Source organism: Rattus norvegicus, chromosome 4, assembly GCF_021556685.1.
Source record: "Rattus norvegicus strain SHRSP/BbbUtx chromosome 4, alternate assembly SHRSP_T2T, whole genome shotgun sequence".
In the NCBI taxonomy this organism is placed as follows: Eukaryota; Metazoa; Chordata; class Mammalia; order Rodentia; family Muridae; genus Rattus; species Rattus norvegicus.
In genome coordinates this window covers 154,481,621-154,501,759 of record NC_141537.1, presented here as the reverse complement: position 1 = coordinate 154,501,759, position 20,139 = coordinate 154,481,621, and the positions used below count along the sequence as shown (strand labels likewise).

Here is a 20,139-nt window from a genome sequence, read left to right as displayed (position 1 = left end):
CTGACATAGAAAGGTTTTTAGACCCCCAGCATGTCTCTTGACTTTTTAGTGTATTGCTCGGAATATTCTCTATTATTTTGCTTTCTGAAATTCCATCATTTGCTCTCCTGATAATACCTTCCTTACTTCCTACGCAGTGCCCAGTGCAAGCCCCACTGTGTCCTTTGGTAAGCAGTTCATAGTGCTTACGTGCCTTCCCACACTAGATTTCGATTAGATATGTTCTTCTGTTTATAGCACTCTTACCAGCACAACAATGTCAGGCACACAGTAGGTCCCCAATATGAACTGGCTAGGGAAAGCATTATTTGTGTGAGTTACCTAGATGGATGCCTACAGGTGGGTTTCTGATTCATGCTCCTTACTTCTATATGTCAAATCCGGGACCAACCTACACATTCCCTTACTGTGAGTCACTTGATAGCACGGGTCCACGAACCTGTTAGTTTAAAACTGTCCATTATGGGTTCAGATTAATGCCCTGCTGAGTCTGAACTAGGAAGACAGTGGGGATAGACCAATGTGGTTCAGTCAAGAGTCTGAGGATATTCTCTATCCACTTGAGCTAACTGCTACGAGACTTAGTTCAGCTGGTCTCCCCAAATGACTCCCGAGGCAGAGAAGCCCCTTTGTAAATTCTGCTATGCAAGCCTCTTGGGAGTTCCTCAGAAGACAGAAGAGGAGTAGGTTTAAGATGCCTCCAGGACTTTAACCCTTCCCCCACAATTACCCCTCCAGTCTCACACCAGCAATGTGGCCACTGCCACTGTGGACAGGGCCAACCCCAGAGGTAGGGTATTCAGACACCAGGTGCTCAGGAGAACTTGTGAAAATACCCACAGCTCCTGGACAGAGTCAGAAGGGGACAGGGGTCCTAGGCAGCATGGAAGGCACGCTCAGGGAGCCCTTCACTGCCCTTGTGAGAGGGCCTTGCTATTTTTGTTGTAAACTCATCGTTCACATTCCCTTCTTGGGCCTCTGGGGCTCTGCTGATCTATCTGTCAGATTGTAGGAGGGATGGAGTCACCGAGACAGCGAGGGTTTGTGGTACATGTCTACAGTGATTAGGCTTAAAAAAGATTTATTTGATTTTGAATTAAGTGTATGCGTGTATCTGTGGGTATGGACATGTGAATGCAGGTGCCTAGAGACCAGAGGCATCTAATCCCCTCACTGGAGTTGGAGAGAGTTATGAGCTGGCTGGGTTCTGGGGACTGAACTCAGGTGCTCTTAGCTGCTGAGCCATCGCTCCCTCATGGTTTGGCTCTTACACAACTCTCGAAGGCCTCTTTATAGGTGGCTGGGTTCCAGCATGGCACTGTTGGAAAATGCTGGAATGTTTGGAGATGAAAAGCCTAGTGAGAGGTTTTATGTCCTTAAAGGGGGTTATAGAACCGGAGTCTCTTTCTCATGGTATTTCTGAGGTCAACAGGTTCTGTCACATGCTCCCACGCATGCATCCTGTGCTGCATGAACCCCACCAGAGCATAAAGCAGTGGGCTTGACCAGCTATGGACTGAAATAGTTCTTTCTTTAAAAGCTTTTGATTGCAGATGTTTGATTACGGTAATGGAAACCGGCTATCCTGCAGGACTCCGTTCTCACAAACCCAGCCTGTATCACCTGCCCTCTGGTCTGTTCACTGATCATTTCATGTATTTTTGCCTTGCGCATCCTTTTAGACAATAATTTGGAAACATGTACAATGACATCATTTTTCCTCTTGTATGATCTGAGGAATTTTAGCCTTTTTTTTTGTTTTTTGTTTTTTTTTTTTGAACTGTCCCCAGATCTCATATTGTTAGAATCTCAGAATCTCAAAGCTGTACTTACCAAAGGTCGGAGGTCAGGATGAGAGAGGATGTAGCCATTGTTAGTGTTCAAAAAGGCATAGCCATGTACCCCGAGCTGCCAAGGTCAAGGGTTGAGGGCATTAGACATGTTGGATGGTGAGGCAGGGGAGGAGGGAATAGATCGTTGAAAACAGCAGCGAGTTTTAAATAGGAATCATGGTGAGCCAGTGTCACGCTTCCACCTACTGGTCTCTGGTCAAGCAACCGTGGACAGAGCCATGAAACTGTGAAACTGTGAAGCCCAAATAGCCCTCTCCTCCCTTTAAGCTGACTTTTGTCTCAGCAGTGGAGAGCTGTGGCTTAGACACCATCCCCAGGGACCCCACTCAGGCTCACCTTATATCGGGGTGCCAGCTTCATGAGCTCTCTTAGGGTCACGTCAGAGCCCACCACACCCAGGAGAATGCCATGGGATCGCTAGAAGGAACAGTGCAAGGGTCAGGGACACCGGGCTTCCCAGACTCGGCTCTAGGCCTCCCTGGAGCCTGGGGCCTGATCTTCCTTTGCAGTTAGATTATAGCCCCAAATAACAGTGTATACTGTCAGACGAGGCCCCAGGGGCAAGCTCAGCTGTTAGGAAGATTAATGTCCTGTATTAATATTTAAGTAGTAACATTTAAATGAAATACAAAGCTAAGTGAAGTATTAATATTCATGCCAGAGGACGAAATAAAAGGACCATAACTTATGTAACCTCTGTAGCACGAGTGACCCGTGGGGAACTGTTTTCTCACCAGGAAGGCTAGGAAAAGCTCTAGAAATCCCTTCACTAGAGGCCTTCACCTACAAGCCAGAGTCTACCCACTTTGGCTAGCTAAGTGTGCTTAACCTAGAAGGCTAGCGGAAGACCCCACGGCCTTCTATCTCAAGAACAAAGCAGGGGCTGCCCCACCTCCAACAAGCCTGCAGGAGCTTAGGGGAAGGCATGGACATCAGCCCCATAGCTGGCCAGGAGGTTCTTCCAAAGTTGACCCAGGACTGGGCTTGGGAATCTAACCCTAGCAGTTGGCTGTGGAGCTCAGTGGGCAGAGCTCTAACCTCCATGCTGTGGCATAGGGAAGGGCCACTCACTGTTTCGTTCTTTTTGCTGAAGACTGGCATGGCCACTGTGGTGAGGAGCATCAGGCTTTGTGCCTCTGAGGTAAGGAGCTGCCGGGGAGGAGAGGGCAGAGATCAGAGGAGGAGTGGGCTCTGGTGTCTGCGGGTTGGGTACTCAGAGCAGTGTGGGAACCCACACTTTTAGCACACCCTTACCTGGCAGGGGAGGGAGGGATGCTAAGGGGAGCTAGCGGGAGTGCCAGGGGAAGGGTGGGAGAGCGGGGAGGAGAGGCAGGTTAGGTTCATGTCACTCAGCAAAAGCCGTATGTGAGCCAAGCGGTCTCATCTGGGCACACTGAGGATGAGCCCAAGCCCAGCAGAGTACAGCATAGCACAGCGCTTTCCAGAAGCCTCTGATATGTACCTGAGCCATGCATGGCCCAGGCCAGTGAACAGAAAGACATTTCTGCAGCCGCTCAGACATACAGACACGGGTTAGGAGCATGCCTGAGGGCAGGGCATCTGAGCATTGGCCACCTCAGGTCACGCTAACACACGTGGTGCAGACCTAGCTGTGTCCACTCAGAATTGGGAAGGGACTCCCCTGGTACCTCAGAAGGGGCCTGCACACGTGACTCTGTTATAGTGAAGATGACAATGACTCTGTGCAAACTGTCTGTTGCTCAAAATCGACGGAAGGCCATTGTGTGTGCACCAGACCTCCTTGGATCAGTGACAGCTTTGGATCTTCTCTTCTCCTTCCTCAATGTTTCATCATGGAGCTGGGAAGCAAGGGTCTTTCTGCATGGACTGCACTGGCACCTCCTTTATTCTGGGTGCGTCTTCCCAGCTACACAAGACTTCGAGGAGCTGTGGCTCTCCAAGTCAGGGGAGCTGCAGCCAAGCCTTGGGGACTCCTCCTCTACCTCCCTTGGGACTCATCCCATATTTGGGTAGCGTGAGCTGTCCCCATGCTCTTGGCTCTAATCATGGTACAGGATAAGGTTGCCTGTCCTCTTGGTGGCCTACTGTCCTTAACCTGAAGGGTCCAGTCATCTGCACAGAGGCCTGGCTTCCAAGGATGCTGAAGTTGCAGAGGATAGGCAAGGGGAGACTTGGAGATGTGACACCAGGGGCTTTAACTGAGGAGACAGAGGTAATCTTTTTAAAAGTAAAGATAAAACTGTGCCTTTGTCTCCAGGCAGGGGCAGAAACAGACCCTAGGGGGCCATGCTGAATGTGAAGCACCTCAGTATGGCTGACAGGAGTTGCCTGAAATCATTTGCACAGTGGCTTAGTGTAGCAAGGCTTGTCTCTGCCACTGTCCCTTCCTTCCGAATTCCTCTGCTAGGCTCAAGTCTGGCTGCTTCCTAGATGTGGCCACCACTGTCCATGGTCAGTTTATTCTCACATTGCAAGTTCTCAGGCTTCCTTTTGCCAGGTCCTCAGCATGACCTTAACATGCACATGGGAGAGAGGCCCAGGGAGCACATGCCTGACTTGGGGCAGGAGGCAGGGATGAAGGGAGGAGGAACAAGCAAGAAGGAATGAGTGAGAGCAATGCGGGGACGTCAAGACAGGACCAGAGTGGGTCTTCGCCTCACTTTTCTTGCCTCTCCCCCAGCCCCCATTTCTCCAACCAGGGTCAGATGGCCTATGACAGTGGAGGGGGCAGCAGATGGGGAAGGTTCTTCCCTGTGGTCTCAGCTCAGGGAGTGGCCATCAGGGTGGGACAGATGGGGTCTCTGGGCAAGGCTCTGGGAAGAGCCCACTCTAGCTGGTCAGGTGCCCCTCGTACCATGAAGGAACTTTGGAATGGGTTCCTGAGGCCTTGGCTCCAGCTTGGCAAGATTGTTTATAGACTAGAAGTTCGTGTCCCCTTGTACTCAGATACAGAGCACAGAAAAAGAAAAGCTGAAAGGGTCAGCACGGTTTGAGGTCAGTAATGTGTGAGCTGGGAGGACTCCTGAGTGGTCTCCTTTAAGGGGCTGGGCAGGATTGCCCACACTAGCCCTAGAAACAGGAAGATGGGGCTTGGCCTGAGGACTAAAAGTAGCTGCAGGAAGGAGCTTAGGTCCCTGTGACCAGAAGCCTTACCAGCTTGAGGTGCCCAGCACGAAACCTCTACGCTGTCAAGTCTTAATCCTAGTTTGTATAGTGTCACCAAGGCAGGTGGCTACAGACAGGTGTGATTTGGGAAGAGGCAGGAAGGTCTCCCTCACATTCCCCCAAACATCTTCAGTGATTTCCTATCTGAGATATTTTTATTCCTTTGTGGTAAGTCATCACATCTTCCAGCCTGTGAAATGCAGGCCAGGCCAGGACGAGGCTACAGAATGGTGAAGCACTGGTGTGAATATTTCCTTCTCATGGCTGGTGGGAGAGGACACTATGGCGGGTAATGCAGAGTGGAAGGGAACACAGGGGCAGGCGTCTGTTGCGCAGGGATCTAGGCCTCTGGGGCAGGTGGACACAAAATGTTGCTGCTGGTTGGGCTGAGGGCTATGAGGGGAAGGAGGTGGTGGAAGGCTTTTTATGACACTTGATGACTCCTCCCAAGGAGGCACAATATTGGGCTCTCTGAACCAAGATGTCACCTCTTGCTCCTCCCCTTAACTCTGGCCTCCCGGCCCTTCTGGAGCCATCATCGTACGCACCCGGCTGTCCATATAAGCCTCTGTCCAGATGATGTCGTGGTCGTGGTTGATGACCATGGGACGGCTGAGCACGTGCAGGTACTCCATCACGTTCTCCTGCGCATCAGCCAGCGTGGAGATCTGTGTGTAGTAACCTGGAGAGGACAAGGCTGTCACCACAGAATGCAAAGGACAAGCTCTCCTTGGTCATGTGCACTCCCAGCTTCTGGGTGCTTCTCGCTGGGCCTCTCTCCCTCCTGGAGGTCATGCCTTGTCTCCTAGTACAAGACAAAGACAGGCCTCTGCTCCAGTTTGGAGGATCTTGGAGGAACCTTCTCGATGCTAATATCCCACCCCTCAACAACAGCAGGGGCTTCAGCTGCAGCAGTGGTGCCCAACAACAAGTCGTCTACATGGTATGCGCTCTGAGAATCGGCTTGGAGACCCCAACAAGATGGCAGCTCTTGTCCTCCTGAGTCCACAGCTCCTAGTTTCCCTCCTCACCAGTCTTCCTCAGGTGATGGCGCAGCCTGCTTTATTCTCTTCAGGATAGCCACAGCACTGTTGGAAGGGCACCTGGCTAATGAGGCCCTGCGTGCTTTAGTAACTTTTGGTCTCATTGCCCACCACCTCCTGGAGCCATTTGTTCCATATGCCAGCAAAATGGGACAGCATTGCTACACCGCACGCCTAGGGCACGCTATTCCCTTGATGTGAAAGACCCTTCATCGAGCTCCCCAAACTGGGAAAGTATCTTTCCCATTGGTCCCTGCATCCCGTCCAGCCTGCACCCTGCCCAGCCTGCACCCTGTCCAGTGCACGCCTCGGTGCCATCATGACACATTCAAGCCATACTGGAACTGAGGGCCACCTGCTGGCCACACCAAGATCAAGACTGAGCCATTTGTCCCATTACCCTTGAGCCACAGTCTTCGAACAGCACTGGGTACAAAGTACATGCACAGTAAGTTTTTGTTGAATCAACAGCATTTCATTGCAAGTCCAGGTCGTGGGTTCTGATCCCGGATAGAACTCTTGGAACACAGAAAACATTATTCCAGGGAAAGTGCTGACTCGTTGTGTGTGGTAACATGTGATCCCAGTGCTTGGGAAGCTGAGGCAGGAGGATTCCCAGGACTTGAGGTCGTTTTGGGCTGTGTGGCAATAACCTGTCCTGTAAAACTAATAAATAGGTTTGGTAGGATGTCTCAGTGGGTAGGGGGACTTGTCAAGAAGTCTGACAACCTAGCAGGCTCAATCCCTGGAACCTCTGTGATTGAAGGAGAGAACTGAATTCCCAGGTTGTCCTCTGACCCCCAGGTGAATGTGATTGGGCGCATGCACAAATGGGCAGCACATATACACTTACACCAAGAATAAGTAAGTATAAAATTAAAAAAATCAACCAAGTGATTAATAGGGCTGGAGTAATGGGTCAGTCAGCATGAAGACCTGAGTCACACCCCCAGAATCCATGTTTTAAAAAAAGCTGGGTGTGCTGGCTTGCCCTTGCAATCCAGTACTGAGGAAGCAGAGATGGGTAGATCCCTGAGCTTCTTTGGCTAGCCAGTTTAGCTCAGTGGGTAAGAGAAATCCTGTTTCAAACAAACCAAGATGGATGGCCTCTCCTGAGGAACAACTCCTCCTTAAATCCTCAGGCCTCCACACACATGCACACACACATATACACGGGTTCCCCCAATGTGTGCACACACACAAGGAAAAAAGAAAAGGTGACCCTCCACTTTTGCCTTTGAACAGAGTCAATGCCTTAATTTGCCACAACAGGAACAAAGGCAGGGCCTACAGACATTGAAAATGTGGGTCCCTCCTTGCCTCCTACCCTGTCTTCTGTGTACAAGTTTTGTTTGGGGAGACGTTCTCTTGTGTAAGTGGCCTCTGATTTGCATCTCTGATGACTGTAAGCGGGAGTCCCTGCGGGGTTGATGGATTGTCTGCTCCAGCTTCAGAGAAATCCACCCTCCCTTTCTCTGAACAATGGGGGACAGACTGCACTGTATTGCACCTGAGGAGGCCTCTGGCCAGAAGCCTGGAGCCCAGCATTGCTATCTCTCTGTCTCTGTGTGGACTGCAGAGCTCTGCAAAGTCATTTACCTTTATTGTTGCAGGCGATCCATTTCATGCGGTCAGCGAAAGTCACTTCTCTTCCAATAAGGTAGGTGAAAACTCGGACCTGAGCGTAAAAGACGGGCTTAGCAGCTGCAGCCAGCATCCGTGTCATGTATAAAGGGCTTACACCTAGGGCCATGCATGTCTCTCTTCTGAGTTCTCAGGTTGTGCCCTCTTAGGTTAGAGAGAATTCAGAGGGGCCTGGCAGGAACATGAAGTGGCAGAGTCCCAGTGAGCACAGAGCAGTTCTGATGTCTCTAAACCATGATGGCCCTTCACCTTGCAGACTCTTGCACCCCCTCTTCGGGGCCCAGGTTGCTGTAACTTTGGGATACACAGTTAGAACGTACAGGAACTGTGAACAAATCTGATGGGCAAGAACTTGGGGTTGTGCTACACACAAGACTACCGTGATTTAAGAGAACACTCCCTTGGCATCAGGAGAGCTCCCTTTTCCCCTGCCTTCCAGCAGGAGTCAGTCACCTTACGGTCTGGCCAGTTATAGGTCTCAAACACGGGCTCATAGTCTTCCACAGCCCCGTCGGTGACAAGCATGATAGCCTGGTTGCAGAGGCTTCCTTGTCTGGACTCTTGGAACTGAGGAAAAGGAGGAAGCTGTCATCACAGGCCACAACCTGCCGTTGCAATACGATTTCCTTCTGCCCCCGCCCTCCCAGGTTCTCCCAGCAGTTGGCACCTGCTTCAGGATCTGGAAAGCTTCAATTAGAGCTTGACTCACGATACCCACGCCTTTGACCATCAGCTCATCCACCAACTGCTTGAAATGCTGTCGAAATGGGGGTGGGGGGGTAAATATGAGATGAGGCTCAGAGGATCAAGTGGGTCCAGGAATCCTTGTCTCTGTTCCTAACTGGGGAGGGTGCTTAGAAGTGGTGTCAGTGCCTGTCTGCAAGACCCTAGCTCCTCGGGGCAGCCAAGCACAATCACCTTAGTCTGTGTTTCTCAAATGCCCAAAGATGAACTAAGTGTGGATGGCTTGGTGTCAATGTCTATCTCCTAGAAGGCAGGGCTAAGCATGAGGCTAACCAGAGGGTGGACAGGCCAGGGTAACCAACCGCTTTGCTCTTCCCAGGGGCCACATGGGGGCTGGGCACTGTAGCGCAACCCTCATGGCTGTGGTGGACGCTCACCTCTCGGTTGTCTCGATCCGCTTGGACGAGGATGCCTTTGAAGCAGGGCTCGATGTAGTGGACATAGTCATTGTACTACAAGCCATAGTGAGAGAGAGAGAGAGAGAGAGAGAGAGAGAGAGAGAGAGAGAGAGAGAGAGAGAGAGAGAGGCGCAGATGTCTCGAATGGGCAACCAAGGAGCACTATATCTTGGGGTGCCTGAACAGAGTAAGCATAGGATCTTGACTCTAAAACTGCTCCCCAAATCCTGGTTCCGATGTGAGGCACACCTTCTAGAGTGTGCTGGGAACCTGCCAATCCTGAGAGAATTCCTGTGTGTACCAGCCAAGGCACTTTCCGTCAGTCCCAGAGCCTCCCTTGCCTAGGTCCCTCCCCAGCCTGGGTAGAGATCCCACACTATGGTTTTGTTGTTCTTTAATAGGTCTCAGGATGCAGCCCAGGCTGGGCTGAAATTTAAGTCCTATCTCTCAGCTTGGTTTCTAGACTCCTGAGATTATAGGTTTGGGCTACCAAACTCGTTACACACGCACTCCTTCTCTCTGTCTGCACTCATGTAGGTGGTCATTTAGCTATCCACAGGGAGAAACACGAATTATTACTGCCTCCTTTTCTTATTCTGTAGTGAGAGTACAGATTTTCGGGGTCTCTAACCCACTCTTTGCTTAAGTAAGATGTGAGAGAGAAGATGCAGTAACTACACCATGGACGAGCTAGGGTTACCCTGGGAACGCTGGGAGTGACTGTTCTTCCTTGGATTTTCTCCGAGAAAGGAGGCCAGAGTGTGGGACAGAAGAGCTGCAGGCTCTGAAGAGCAGTGCACTTCCCCTTTCTGGTAGAGTCTGGAACCTGTTTATGTGGCCATTCTGTAGGGTCAGGCTCTGAGATGCGGGCAGAAGTCAACCCAGGGAGGGGTTGAGTAGGAGTGATGCCACGGGCAAGCTGAGACTTGGGTAGTAACTCAGAGTCTGGTTCCCCAAGTAGGATCTTTCTGAAGGAAGACACTTTTGCCTCAGCACGTTGACATGGTACATAAATTCCACCAACAGCTAGAAATGGCCACCTACTGGTGTAGACTGATATAGGATTTTGGATCAAGTGTCCTTCAAAATGACACCCCAGGGTGGTTGTCAACACTGCTTCCATGGAGCTCAAGTGGTCCCTAGTTAGTTATACTTTTAAGCACTCACCCATTTCCTTTTATGCACCTCCCTTCTGCCTGTGTATCTGGGCTTATGGGATAAGGAGAGTGAAAGGAATCCTAACAGCAAGCGTCCAAGCCCATCTGACCTCCTGTGGATGGGAGGCTGCCAGCAGCCGCCCTGCCAGGAGCCCGTGGAGGGCATGGGGGCACTGCAAGGGCTGGTGGTCAACAAGGGGTGTGCACACCCACATATTATTTCATACACTTTGAGGGGCCTAGGGACACCACCTCAAAAAACCCCACCAGACCGTGGGTGCTAGTTCAGGAGTCCTCAGTGTGTTCAAGGTGTCCCTTTGTGGCGGGAAGCATCTTTGGCTGGAAACACGGGCTCTTACGGTACAGGAAAAGAATATTTTCCCAGAGCAAGCGAGAGCAAAGAGCAAATGCAGAACCGGAAGCTGCCGTTACCGCGATGATGTTCACGAAGTCGTTCTCCCCCAGGGTGTCCAATATGGTTGTGACGGTGTGTTTGGCAATGGCCATCCTCAGCCCCTTCATGCTGCCGCTCATGTCCACCAGGATGACGATGTCCTTGGGAGAAGTGGCGGCTTGTATGTACCTTTAGCAGAAAGAAAGGCAACGGGAAGGAAGCCAAGGCTATACTGCCACCCGGCTGGGGACCTGCAGTCCATTTATTTGGTTTGGCCCATGGGTTTCCCTAAGTGAAGGCCAATGCCTTCACTTTGTGCTGGACCCCTGGACACGGAGGCTGCTGGGGTGCTGAGGTTGGAAGTGAGCGTTCTCATTTTTGGCAGAGGACAGCCACGGTCTCTGAGGGCCTGGCAGGAGGAAAGGAGGGCGCTCAAATACACTGCTGACCTACCAGGAAAGGGGTTTGGCAAGGACAGAGCTGGAGGCAGGCTGATCTGGGGACAGCTTCAGGTACTGGAGGGAGGTCTGAGTTGGAGATAAGGGGGGAGGGAGCGAGGACTGTAGCCAGCAAAGCCCAAAGAATGGAAGAGAAAAGCTGGGACATGGTACCCCTCCTCTGGGAGTGTTTACCAGCCACGGTTTCTGCAGTCGAAGGCGATGACTCCATTTTCATCAGGTGTCCACTTTATCCCTGGGGAAACAAAGGCTGCATTTCTCACCAGCCCAGTGTGTTGTCTGGAGGACCTGGCTATTGCTGGCTAACCCCCAGGATAGGTTCTGCTTCCGACTTGGAGAACATGGTGAGGGAACTAAGCTACACCCTGTAAACTGCAGCAGCTGGCAAGGTGGAGTAAGGAAGATACTTACTATCAAGACTGTCAGAGCCATAGCAGAGACCCACATGTGTGGGGGTGGGAGTGGGAGGGGTGTGCTTGTTCATGAGGCTAACACTCATCTGATAGAGAAGAGCTGTGGGAGCTATGCCCATCTGGCCATGGGCACAGCAGCGAGAGCCAGTGCTCTGACCTGCTCTCACCCCAGCCAGGTGGCTCATTAGCATGTGTGGTCCCTCCTGGGCTGATAAAATATGTTACTAAGTAATTTGATTTCAGGAACTCCTGGTGCAATGCAGACCAGGTGCTCAATAGCCGTCTCCTGGAGGACGTGAGGGCCATGAGAGACCCTGCTTGAACCCTAGCAGAGTGCAGGGGTTGGGTTTTGTCCCTTCATCTAAACATTAGTTGGGATAAGTGTGCAGAAAACCCCATAGCAGCATGATGCACAAATCCTCTGCTGGGAAAGACCTCCGTAATCAGGAATAATGGGCTCCAAATGAGTGAGAACAGACGGGGTTGTAATATGCTAGACAAAGCACTGAGGCAAACCCCAGCAGCCTGAGTCAAAACCTTAGAAGAGAGGGCTTTGACAGTCCTGGATGCCTTACCTTCAAATCGGAACAGAAATGGAGGTTCGCTCCCTCCCTCCCTCCTTCCCCAGGCCCTCTATCACTTCTTCCCTCACAGTTTCAGGCCTGTAGGATTTCCCCAGAGTGCAAGCAGCACTGGCTCACACATGAAGATGATCAGAGCCCGAGAGGCAGTGAAATCAAGGCCTTTGGAGGTGTCTTCCCAAGAGCTACAGATACTTCAATTACCAAATACTAAGTACAAACCTCACATCATCCAGATCTGAAATGTCCCCATCGCTTGTATACTAAAGGCCTGGTACCCAGCCTTGATTTTGGCTTTGATTCAGGCTGCTGGGTTTTGCCTTGGTGCATTAGACATCCTATGGGGAATCTTGAAGAGCTGCCCTAGCGGGAGGAAGTTAGGTCATTGGTGTATGCCTTGAAGTGGGTATTGGGACCCTGTCCCCTTTTTTCTTTCAATTTCCCTCTCACCATAGTGTAAGTAGCTTTGCTTTACCATGTATTCTATCATGATGTCATGGGCGCAAAGTGACAGGGTCAAGTGACCATGACAACTTCTAACAACATGAGCCACAATAATCCTGTATTCCTCATAAGCTAATTATTTCGGGTATTCTGTCATACTGAGGAGAAACCAATCAGCACAGAGTGAGAAGCCACAGAGAATGGTCAATGAAATAAGATCTAGAGTGAAGAAACGAAGTCGGATGGTAGGGAGAGGCAGGCAGATAGATCTCTGTGAGTCCCAGGCCAGCCTGGTCTACATAGAAAGTCCCAGGATATAAAGAAGTATGTAATAGAGAGACCCTATTTCAGAGAGAGAGGGAGAGGGAGAGGGAGAGGGAGAGGGAGAGAGAGAGAGAGAGAGAGAGAGAGAGAGAGAGAGAGAGAGAAACTAGGAGTTGTTGAGCATGCTTTTAATCCCAGCACTCAAAAGATGAGGCAGGAGGGTGTCTATGGGTTGGAGGCTAACCAGCCAGGGATACTGTGGGACCATGTGAAGAAGAAAGGGAGGAGGAAAAGAAGGAGGAGGAGGAGAAGGAGAAAGAGGAAGAGGAGAAATTATTTTAAAGTTATAAAACTCTTAAAAATGAAAATGTCTAAGCTAAAAGAAATATCGTAGTAAGAAAATAGAACAGGAAAAGAGAAAATCCAATATTTGAAAGATTAGTCTAGAGTTCTGGTGATTCTAGAATGAGAAGATCTAGTAGATACCCCACTGGAGGTGCAGAAAGTAAAAGGGCTGAGCTGTGAGGAAGACCATGATCACAGAGATGTTGGGGGACTGGGGAGAGGACTCAGTCAGTAAAGTGCTTGCCTCCCAGCCTGGGAACGAGTTCGGATCTCCAGGCCCGATGTAAAAGCTCCATTGTAGTTTCATGTGCAGCATCCCTGTGCTGGGGTGTGTGCAGACAGGAGGCTCCTTCATGTGCAGCATCCCTGTGCTGGGGTGAGTGCAGACAGAAGGCTCCTGGAAACTTGCTGGCCAGCAAGTCAAGCCAAATGGACAGGCCCCAGGCTCAGTGAGAGACCATGCCTCCCCACCCCCAACAAGATGGAGATGATTGAGAAAGACACCTGATGTCAACCTCTGGCCTCTGCACTCATGATGACAGACCATGGTTACACACACACACACACACACACACACACACACACACACACAGAAGCAGGGACACACAATGCACACATATACAAACAAGCACATACTACACACACACACACGTGAACACACAATATATACATGCACTCAGAATACACACACATACACATATTCATAGAATACACACATGCATATACAACATGTACATGCAAACACACACACACACACACACACACACACACACACACACACACACACACACCAAAAACAAACACCCAATAATAAAGAGAAGCTGTCAAATGTTCTGGAATAGATAACCCAACTAACCTATCCAAGAGGCACAGTGCACTTCAATTTAGAAAGAAAGACGCCCATTAGGATGCCTAAAGCTGCAGAACGGCCTAAAAAAACAGTCACAGCTCAACAGCACCCAGGAAAGAAACAGCAGCGAGTTATAGCAGATTTCCTCAGCACTGGTGGGAGAGCCAGAGGAGGAGGACACGTCTTAGGACGCTGAGCTGAGCGGGAGCGCTGTTGTTCGGAAGCAACAATAAGCATCACTGGAGAGCGAGGGCAGGAGGAAGGAAGCACCTGCAGGCAGGCACACTCGGAGGCCATTATAGAAGAGAGGACCCTGCAGAGAGTCAGCCGCTGGGAGAGGGAAAATAAGCTGAAAAGGACAGCCCAGCACGCACGAAGGGATGGGGAACAGAAATTGCAATTTTTAAGTCAGGTCACAGTAATCTTATCTGTGGGGATGAAAGTTTTGAAATGTTAGTTGATGATAAAGTGAAATCAGGATACAGAAGGGGTCAGGAGGACAGGGGCGGGGTTAGGAGCACAGCGAAGGGGTCAGGAGGACAGGGAAGGGGTCAGGAGGACAGGGAAGGGGTTAAGAGCACAGAGGAAGGGTCAGGAGCACAGGGGAGGGGTCAGGAGCACAGGGGAGGGGTCAGGAGCACAGGGGAGGGGTCAGGAGCACAGGGGAGGGGTCAGGAGCACAGGGGAGGGGTCAGGAGGACAGGGGAGGAGTTAAGAGCACAGGGGAGGGATCAGGAGGACAGGGAAGGAGGAGACAGGGAAGGGGTCAGGAGCACAGAGGAGGGGTCAGGAGCACAGGGGAGGGGTCAGGAGGACAGGGAAGGGGTCAGGAGGACAGGAGAGGGGTCAGGAGGACAGGGAAGGAGTCAGGAGCACAGAGGAGGGGTCAGGTGGACAGGGAAGGGGTCAGGAGGATAGGGGAGGAGTCAGGAGGACAGGGAAGGGGTCGGGAGCACAGAGGAGGGGTCAGGAGGGCAGAGGAGGGGTTAGGAGAACAGAGGAAGGGTCAGGAACACAGAACTTCTGAAGGCCTTTCTTGGAAGGAATTCTTTTGGTTGGAAGATAATAATATGTATTTGTAATGCTCTGTTGTGCTGAATATGTCTGAGGAGATTGTAGAGTAATTGCAGAAGGATTGGAAGCAAGTGGGGAACTTATGTTTTAAATGGATACACGAAAAAGGGAGGGATAACGGATGGAGGAAATTTATCAAAAACGGTAGCAGTTTAAAAAGACAAAGAAAGTGTAAAAATATTAGGACTAGCAAAAAACTTAAAGTAAGATTTCACACTCCAACAAGTACAAAGGCAATGCAAACGCCATTAACCGGCCAGTGCGAACAAAAGATTGTCCATTTGGGTAAAAACGTAAGAGCTATAAAGTACTGTAAAGAGACATGGTTAAGGTAAAATGACAGTAAAAGAATAAAACCAAAGGGATGGCAAAACGTATCATGTGAGTGCCACTCTATGACATCCAAGAAAAGAAATTAAAATGAAGTGTCAGGCGGGGGTGATGAAAAGCCAGACACAACCAGCAGACAGAGCAACAGTGACCCAGGGAATGGAAGTAAAGCCATCAGTGCCACAGAGCCAAGGACACAGGGTTTTCTTTTGACCAAGGACCTCACGTATCCCTCTCCAGCACACACAGGATGTTCAATAGCTTGAGGTGTACCAGGCCATTTAAACCGATTTCAATTGACTTCAGCTATTACCACACAGATCACAGAGCAACTGAGTTACAAATTTACTGTTTTATATTTTTCTTTGAATTTTTTCTTTTATTGGATATTTTTAATTTACATTTAAAATGTTATCCCCTTTCCTGGTTCCCCCTCCAGAAACCTGCTATCCCATCCTCCCACGCCCTGCTTCTATGAGGGTGTTCCCCCACCCACCCATCCACCCACCCATCCACCCACCCATCCACCCATCCACTTCCTCCCACCTCCCTGCCCTGACATTCCTCTACACTGGGGCATCAAGCCTTGACAAGACCATCCTCTGCTGCATATGTGGCTGGAGCCATGGGTCTATCCCTGTGTATTCTTGTATTGTTTTATTTTTAACTGGACATATGTGTGTGTGTCTGTGTGTGGTTGTATGCACATGATTGCTGGCATCCAAGGAGGCAACGCTTCCAGTCCCCTGGAGCTGGAATTTCGAGCAGTTGTAAGTCACCCTGACTTAAGCACGGGACACTGAACTTGGGTCCTCTTCAAGTTCTTGCCCGCTGAACTGTCTCTTCAGCCAGGATTTTAGAATTTATAGTGAAAACATAATCTGAAATATCTGTATGTTCGGTAATTTAAAGTATGCCTCAAATAACTAAAACATTGCTAGAGAAATCTTGGGGTAATTGGGCTGGGGACAGAGCAGGGTCGGGCAGGTGCTTATCTAGCACGCACAAAGCCTGGTGCCATCCGCAGCACCACATAAAGTAGGCATGATGGCGCATGCCTGTTGTCCTTCCACTAGGAGGGTGGAGACAGGAGGATCCAGAGCCCAAGGCCAGGCTGGTGAGCTGGCTTATGGGACAAAGGTGCATCTGCCAAGGCTGATGGCCTGGGTTCAAACCCTGGGGCCCATGGAGTGAAGGAGAGAACTGAACCCTGTGATGTCCTCTGACCTCCATGCTCATGCATGTGTGTGCCGGCCAAGCAAGCAAAAGATTAATAAAAGAAAACAATTTAAAAAGGAAACCAAGGCCACTCTTGGCTACATAGAGAGTTTGAGACCAACCTGGACTATAGACTGAAACACACACTCTCTCTCTCTCTCTCTCTCTCTCTCTCTCTCTCTCTCTCTCTCTCTCTCTCTGTGTGTGTGTGCGCATGTGTGTGTTTCTGTGTCTGTGTCTATCAATCTGTCTATCTCTAAAAAATAAATAATTTCTTGTACTGTTCTTACTGGATTTTCAAAAATTTACTAGCTTCATAGACTAGATTGGAAAGTATTTTCTCTTTCCATGGTTTCTAGGATTATTTGAACAAGACTAGAGTGAATGTTCTTCTGAAAGCTTAATTAGTCATTAAAAACAACACAATCATTGCTTTTGAAATTCAAACTTACACCTTCAATTTGTTTATATGAAATTGCTGTCTTTTGATTTTTCTCCTTCCTTCTTTCCTTCCTTCCTTCCTTCCTTCCTTCCTTCCTTCCTTCATTCATTCATTCTTTTGTCCGTTTTTAATACAGGGTCATATTGTGTATCTGTAGCTGACCTAGAATTCACTATGTAGACTAGGTTGGCCTTGAACTTACAGAGCTCTGCCTGCCTCTGCCTCTGGACTGCCAGGATTAAAGGAGTGCATGCCACCATGCCCTGCTATTTCTTCTTGAAAATCAAATGGAATGCCTTTTTTAAAAAATTCAAAATTAATCCATTTATCTGAGTTTTCAGATTAATGTATATTCATCTATTAGTATCCTTTAAATGCCTGCTGCATATGTAATTACATTGTTTTTTATTTATAATGTTTGAGATTTTTTATTATTTTCCAAATACTTTCTGTATCTATTGGTTGGTATTTCTGGGAACCCTGTTGTTCTTGTTCAGTGCTGGGTGAGACCCAAGGCCCTAGGCCTGCTAGACCAGTCTCTTCCGGTCCTTTAGTGATCATCCTGTGATCCCGAGTCTCTCTTTACTTCTTAGTTTCCTCTTTCATCCATTTTAGTTCTAACTTTTTATGTTTAGGTTGACATGTTGGGGTTATCATTCTCTCTCTCTCTCTCTCTCTCTCTCTCTCTCTCTCTCTGGCCTGGAACTCATTGTGTTGCTCAGGCTGAGCTTCATCTTGTGTCAGGCTCTCTTGTCTAAGCATGTGAATGTCAGTATTACAGGAGTTGACCCACCATGTCTGGCAAGAAAGGAAACTCACGTGACCATTTTCCTTACAAGTTGTCTTAGTTAGCGTTTTATTGCAGTGAAGGGACATCACGGCCATGGAACTCTTACACAGGACAACATTTAATTGGGGCTGGCTTGCAGTTTTAGAAGTTTAGTCCATTAGCACCATGGAAGCATGGTGGCATGAAGGCAGATACGGTGCTGGAGAAGGAGCTGAAAGTTCTATATCTTGAACTGAGGCAGCAGGAGACTGCCACACTAGGCCTAGCTTGAGCATAGGAGACCTCAAAGCCCACTCTACAGTGACACACTTCCTTCAACAAGGCCACACCTACCCCAACGAAGCCACACCTACCCCAATGAGGCCACACCTACCCCAATGAGGCCACACCTACCCCAATTAGGCCACACCTACCCCAATGAGGCCACACCTACACCAATGTGGCCACACCTACCCCAATGAGGCCACACCTATCCCAATGAGGCCACACCTATCCCAATGAGGCCACACCTCCTAATCATTCCACTTGCTATGGGCCAAGCATTCAAAGATGTGAGTCTATGGAGACCATTCTTATTCAAACAACCGCATTCACCCTCTGGCCCATAGACTTGTGGTTATACCGTAGCACAAATGCATTCAGCCCAACTGCAAGTGCCATTCCTTATGGGCCAAGCATTCAGACGCATAAGTCTATGGGGGCCATCCCTGTCCAAACTACCACACAAGTATAAATGCAGAGCTCATAATCAAAATATTAATGAGTCCAATGTAGCAATGCATGAAAGGATTTGCTAAGATCAAGTCAGCGTATTGATAGAAATGCAAATATGGATTAACGGAAAACCCAAGAGATAAGTGGGCAAAATGCAATATGCTTTTCACATCCAGCTAATAACGAAGAAGTGCCACTTTTACTACATGCTCAGGGAATTGTGATGTCAGACCGTGATGAAATACCATTATAGACTAACAGGGAATTTTGAGGCTTAACAATACTGAGGTAAAATATGAGTCAGTATAATATCTTATTCATCGCTTTAAGGGAATATGATTGATAAAAGTGTGTGGGAAAACAGTTTGTTTTCCAAAGCTGAGTACCTAGATATCTTAAGACCTAGAAAATTTATTCCTAGATACAGATTCAAGGGAAAGTCCTGCATCATGCCTCAAATGACAGGTACAGGAATTCTCACACATGGGGTCAGAGTTCAGTGGGGGAGTGCTTGCCTAGTGTGCAGGGGATCTTCTGTATTGTCCACCATGTGCATGCATGAGAGAGAGGAAGAGGGGGGAGGGAGGGGAGGAAGGGAGAGAGGGAGAGGGAGGGGGAGAGAGCGCATGTTTACAGCAATGCTTTTCCTAAAAGTGAAAGACAAGAGTGGGAAGCAGCCCATAGTTGCCAAGGAGGATGGAGAGATTGAGACACTGAATCCTGGTGGCATCAAACGGAATAAAAAGGCAAGTTCTAAGAGTTCGTACACTAAGCCGGCTTTATACATTTTTAAAGCAAGTGAAGCAGAGAAAGCGTTCTGGAAGATAAGACGGCTGAGTGGGAGGCCCTGGGAGCCTGCCCACCTAGACAATAATTGCATGGTTTGAGTATATCTGATATCACTATTTTGGAACTTTTGGGTCTATTAAAGGCTTTCACCTTGGAGGAGAACTCTTTGAGGGTAAATTGCAGTTACCGTCTATCAGTTTCGGCTCCTAGCAGTAGTAGCTGCCCACCTCCCATGTCAGTCCTGGGCAGGCAGCTGTGCATGTATTCTTAGCTAACGCACAGCTTACAGAAGTCAAGTTTGGCCCCAAAGGCCCAGCTTTCCCAAAATAGCGGGTCCTGTTGAGGTTGCTGACTCCAGTTACCAGGATGTACACATGGGGTCATGAAGACCTCTGGCCGGCTCTGTTGCCTTTGTTCTCCCTTTGGTGTGGGTCCCTCCTCCAACCCTAAGTTACTTCTAGAAAACTTAAAGACCAGGTATTTTCCTTCCCATCAACCCATGTTGCTATTTTTGTAGCCATGCATTAAAGAAAGTAATATTTTAAAATAACTGCGTGTATCAAAGTGATCATGCATGTGATGCACGCAGAATCCAAGACCTTAAATATATACTTCAGACAGGTCTTCAGTACGAGTCAGTCTGAAACAATAAGAGGATAAAGCCATAGCAGAGCATGGAGGAAGGCGTCGGATTTGCAGGGCTACTACAGTCTTAGATTTAAATGCCCGCTTTTCTTTTTTTTTTTTTTTCTTTTTTTCGGAGCTGGGGACCGAACCCAAAATGCCCGCTTTTCAATGAAAACTAAAACAAACGCCAGGCATACTAAGGATGTATATATGGCAACATATGGCCCATTCAAGGGACTGGGGATTGGTGGAAACTGTCTCTGAAAAGCGCCAGACGGAAGATCTACCAGACAGAGACTCTGCAAAAGTCTTCAAGTCAGGTCACCCAAAGGAACAGAGGACAGCATGGAGAAAGCCAAGCAACAATATATGAACAAAGTGAAATATCAACAAAGAAAAAGTTTAAAAAATTTTAAAAGG

General features: G+C 49.0%; 1 protein-coding gene across 3 annotated transcripts in view; it reads right to left on the bottom strand.

The window, feature by feature from the left end:
- The window catches only part of Cacna2d4 (calcium voltage-gated channel auxiliary subunit alpha2delta 4), a 114,820-nt gene that overhangs the window by 73,739 nt on the left and 20,942 nt on the right, over positions 1-20,139 (bottom strand). For all 3 annotated transcript variants that reach the window (NM_001191751.2, XM_087657639.1, XM_087657640.1), the window contains 10 exon segments: positions 1,834-1,908; positions 2,190-2,270; positions 2,925-3,002; positions 5,549-5,682; positions 7,643-7,721; positions 8,141-8,254; positions 8,355-8,444; positions 8,809-8,883; positions 10,419-10,569; positions 11,013-11,073. In NM_001191751.2, coding sequence (NP_001178680.2) covers positions 1,834-1,908; positions 2,190-2,270; positions 2,925-3,002; positions 5,549-5,682; positions 7,643-7,721; positions 8,141-8,254; positions 8,355-8,444; positions 8,809-8,883; positions 10,419-10,569; positions 11,013-11,073 — 938 coding nt within the window.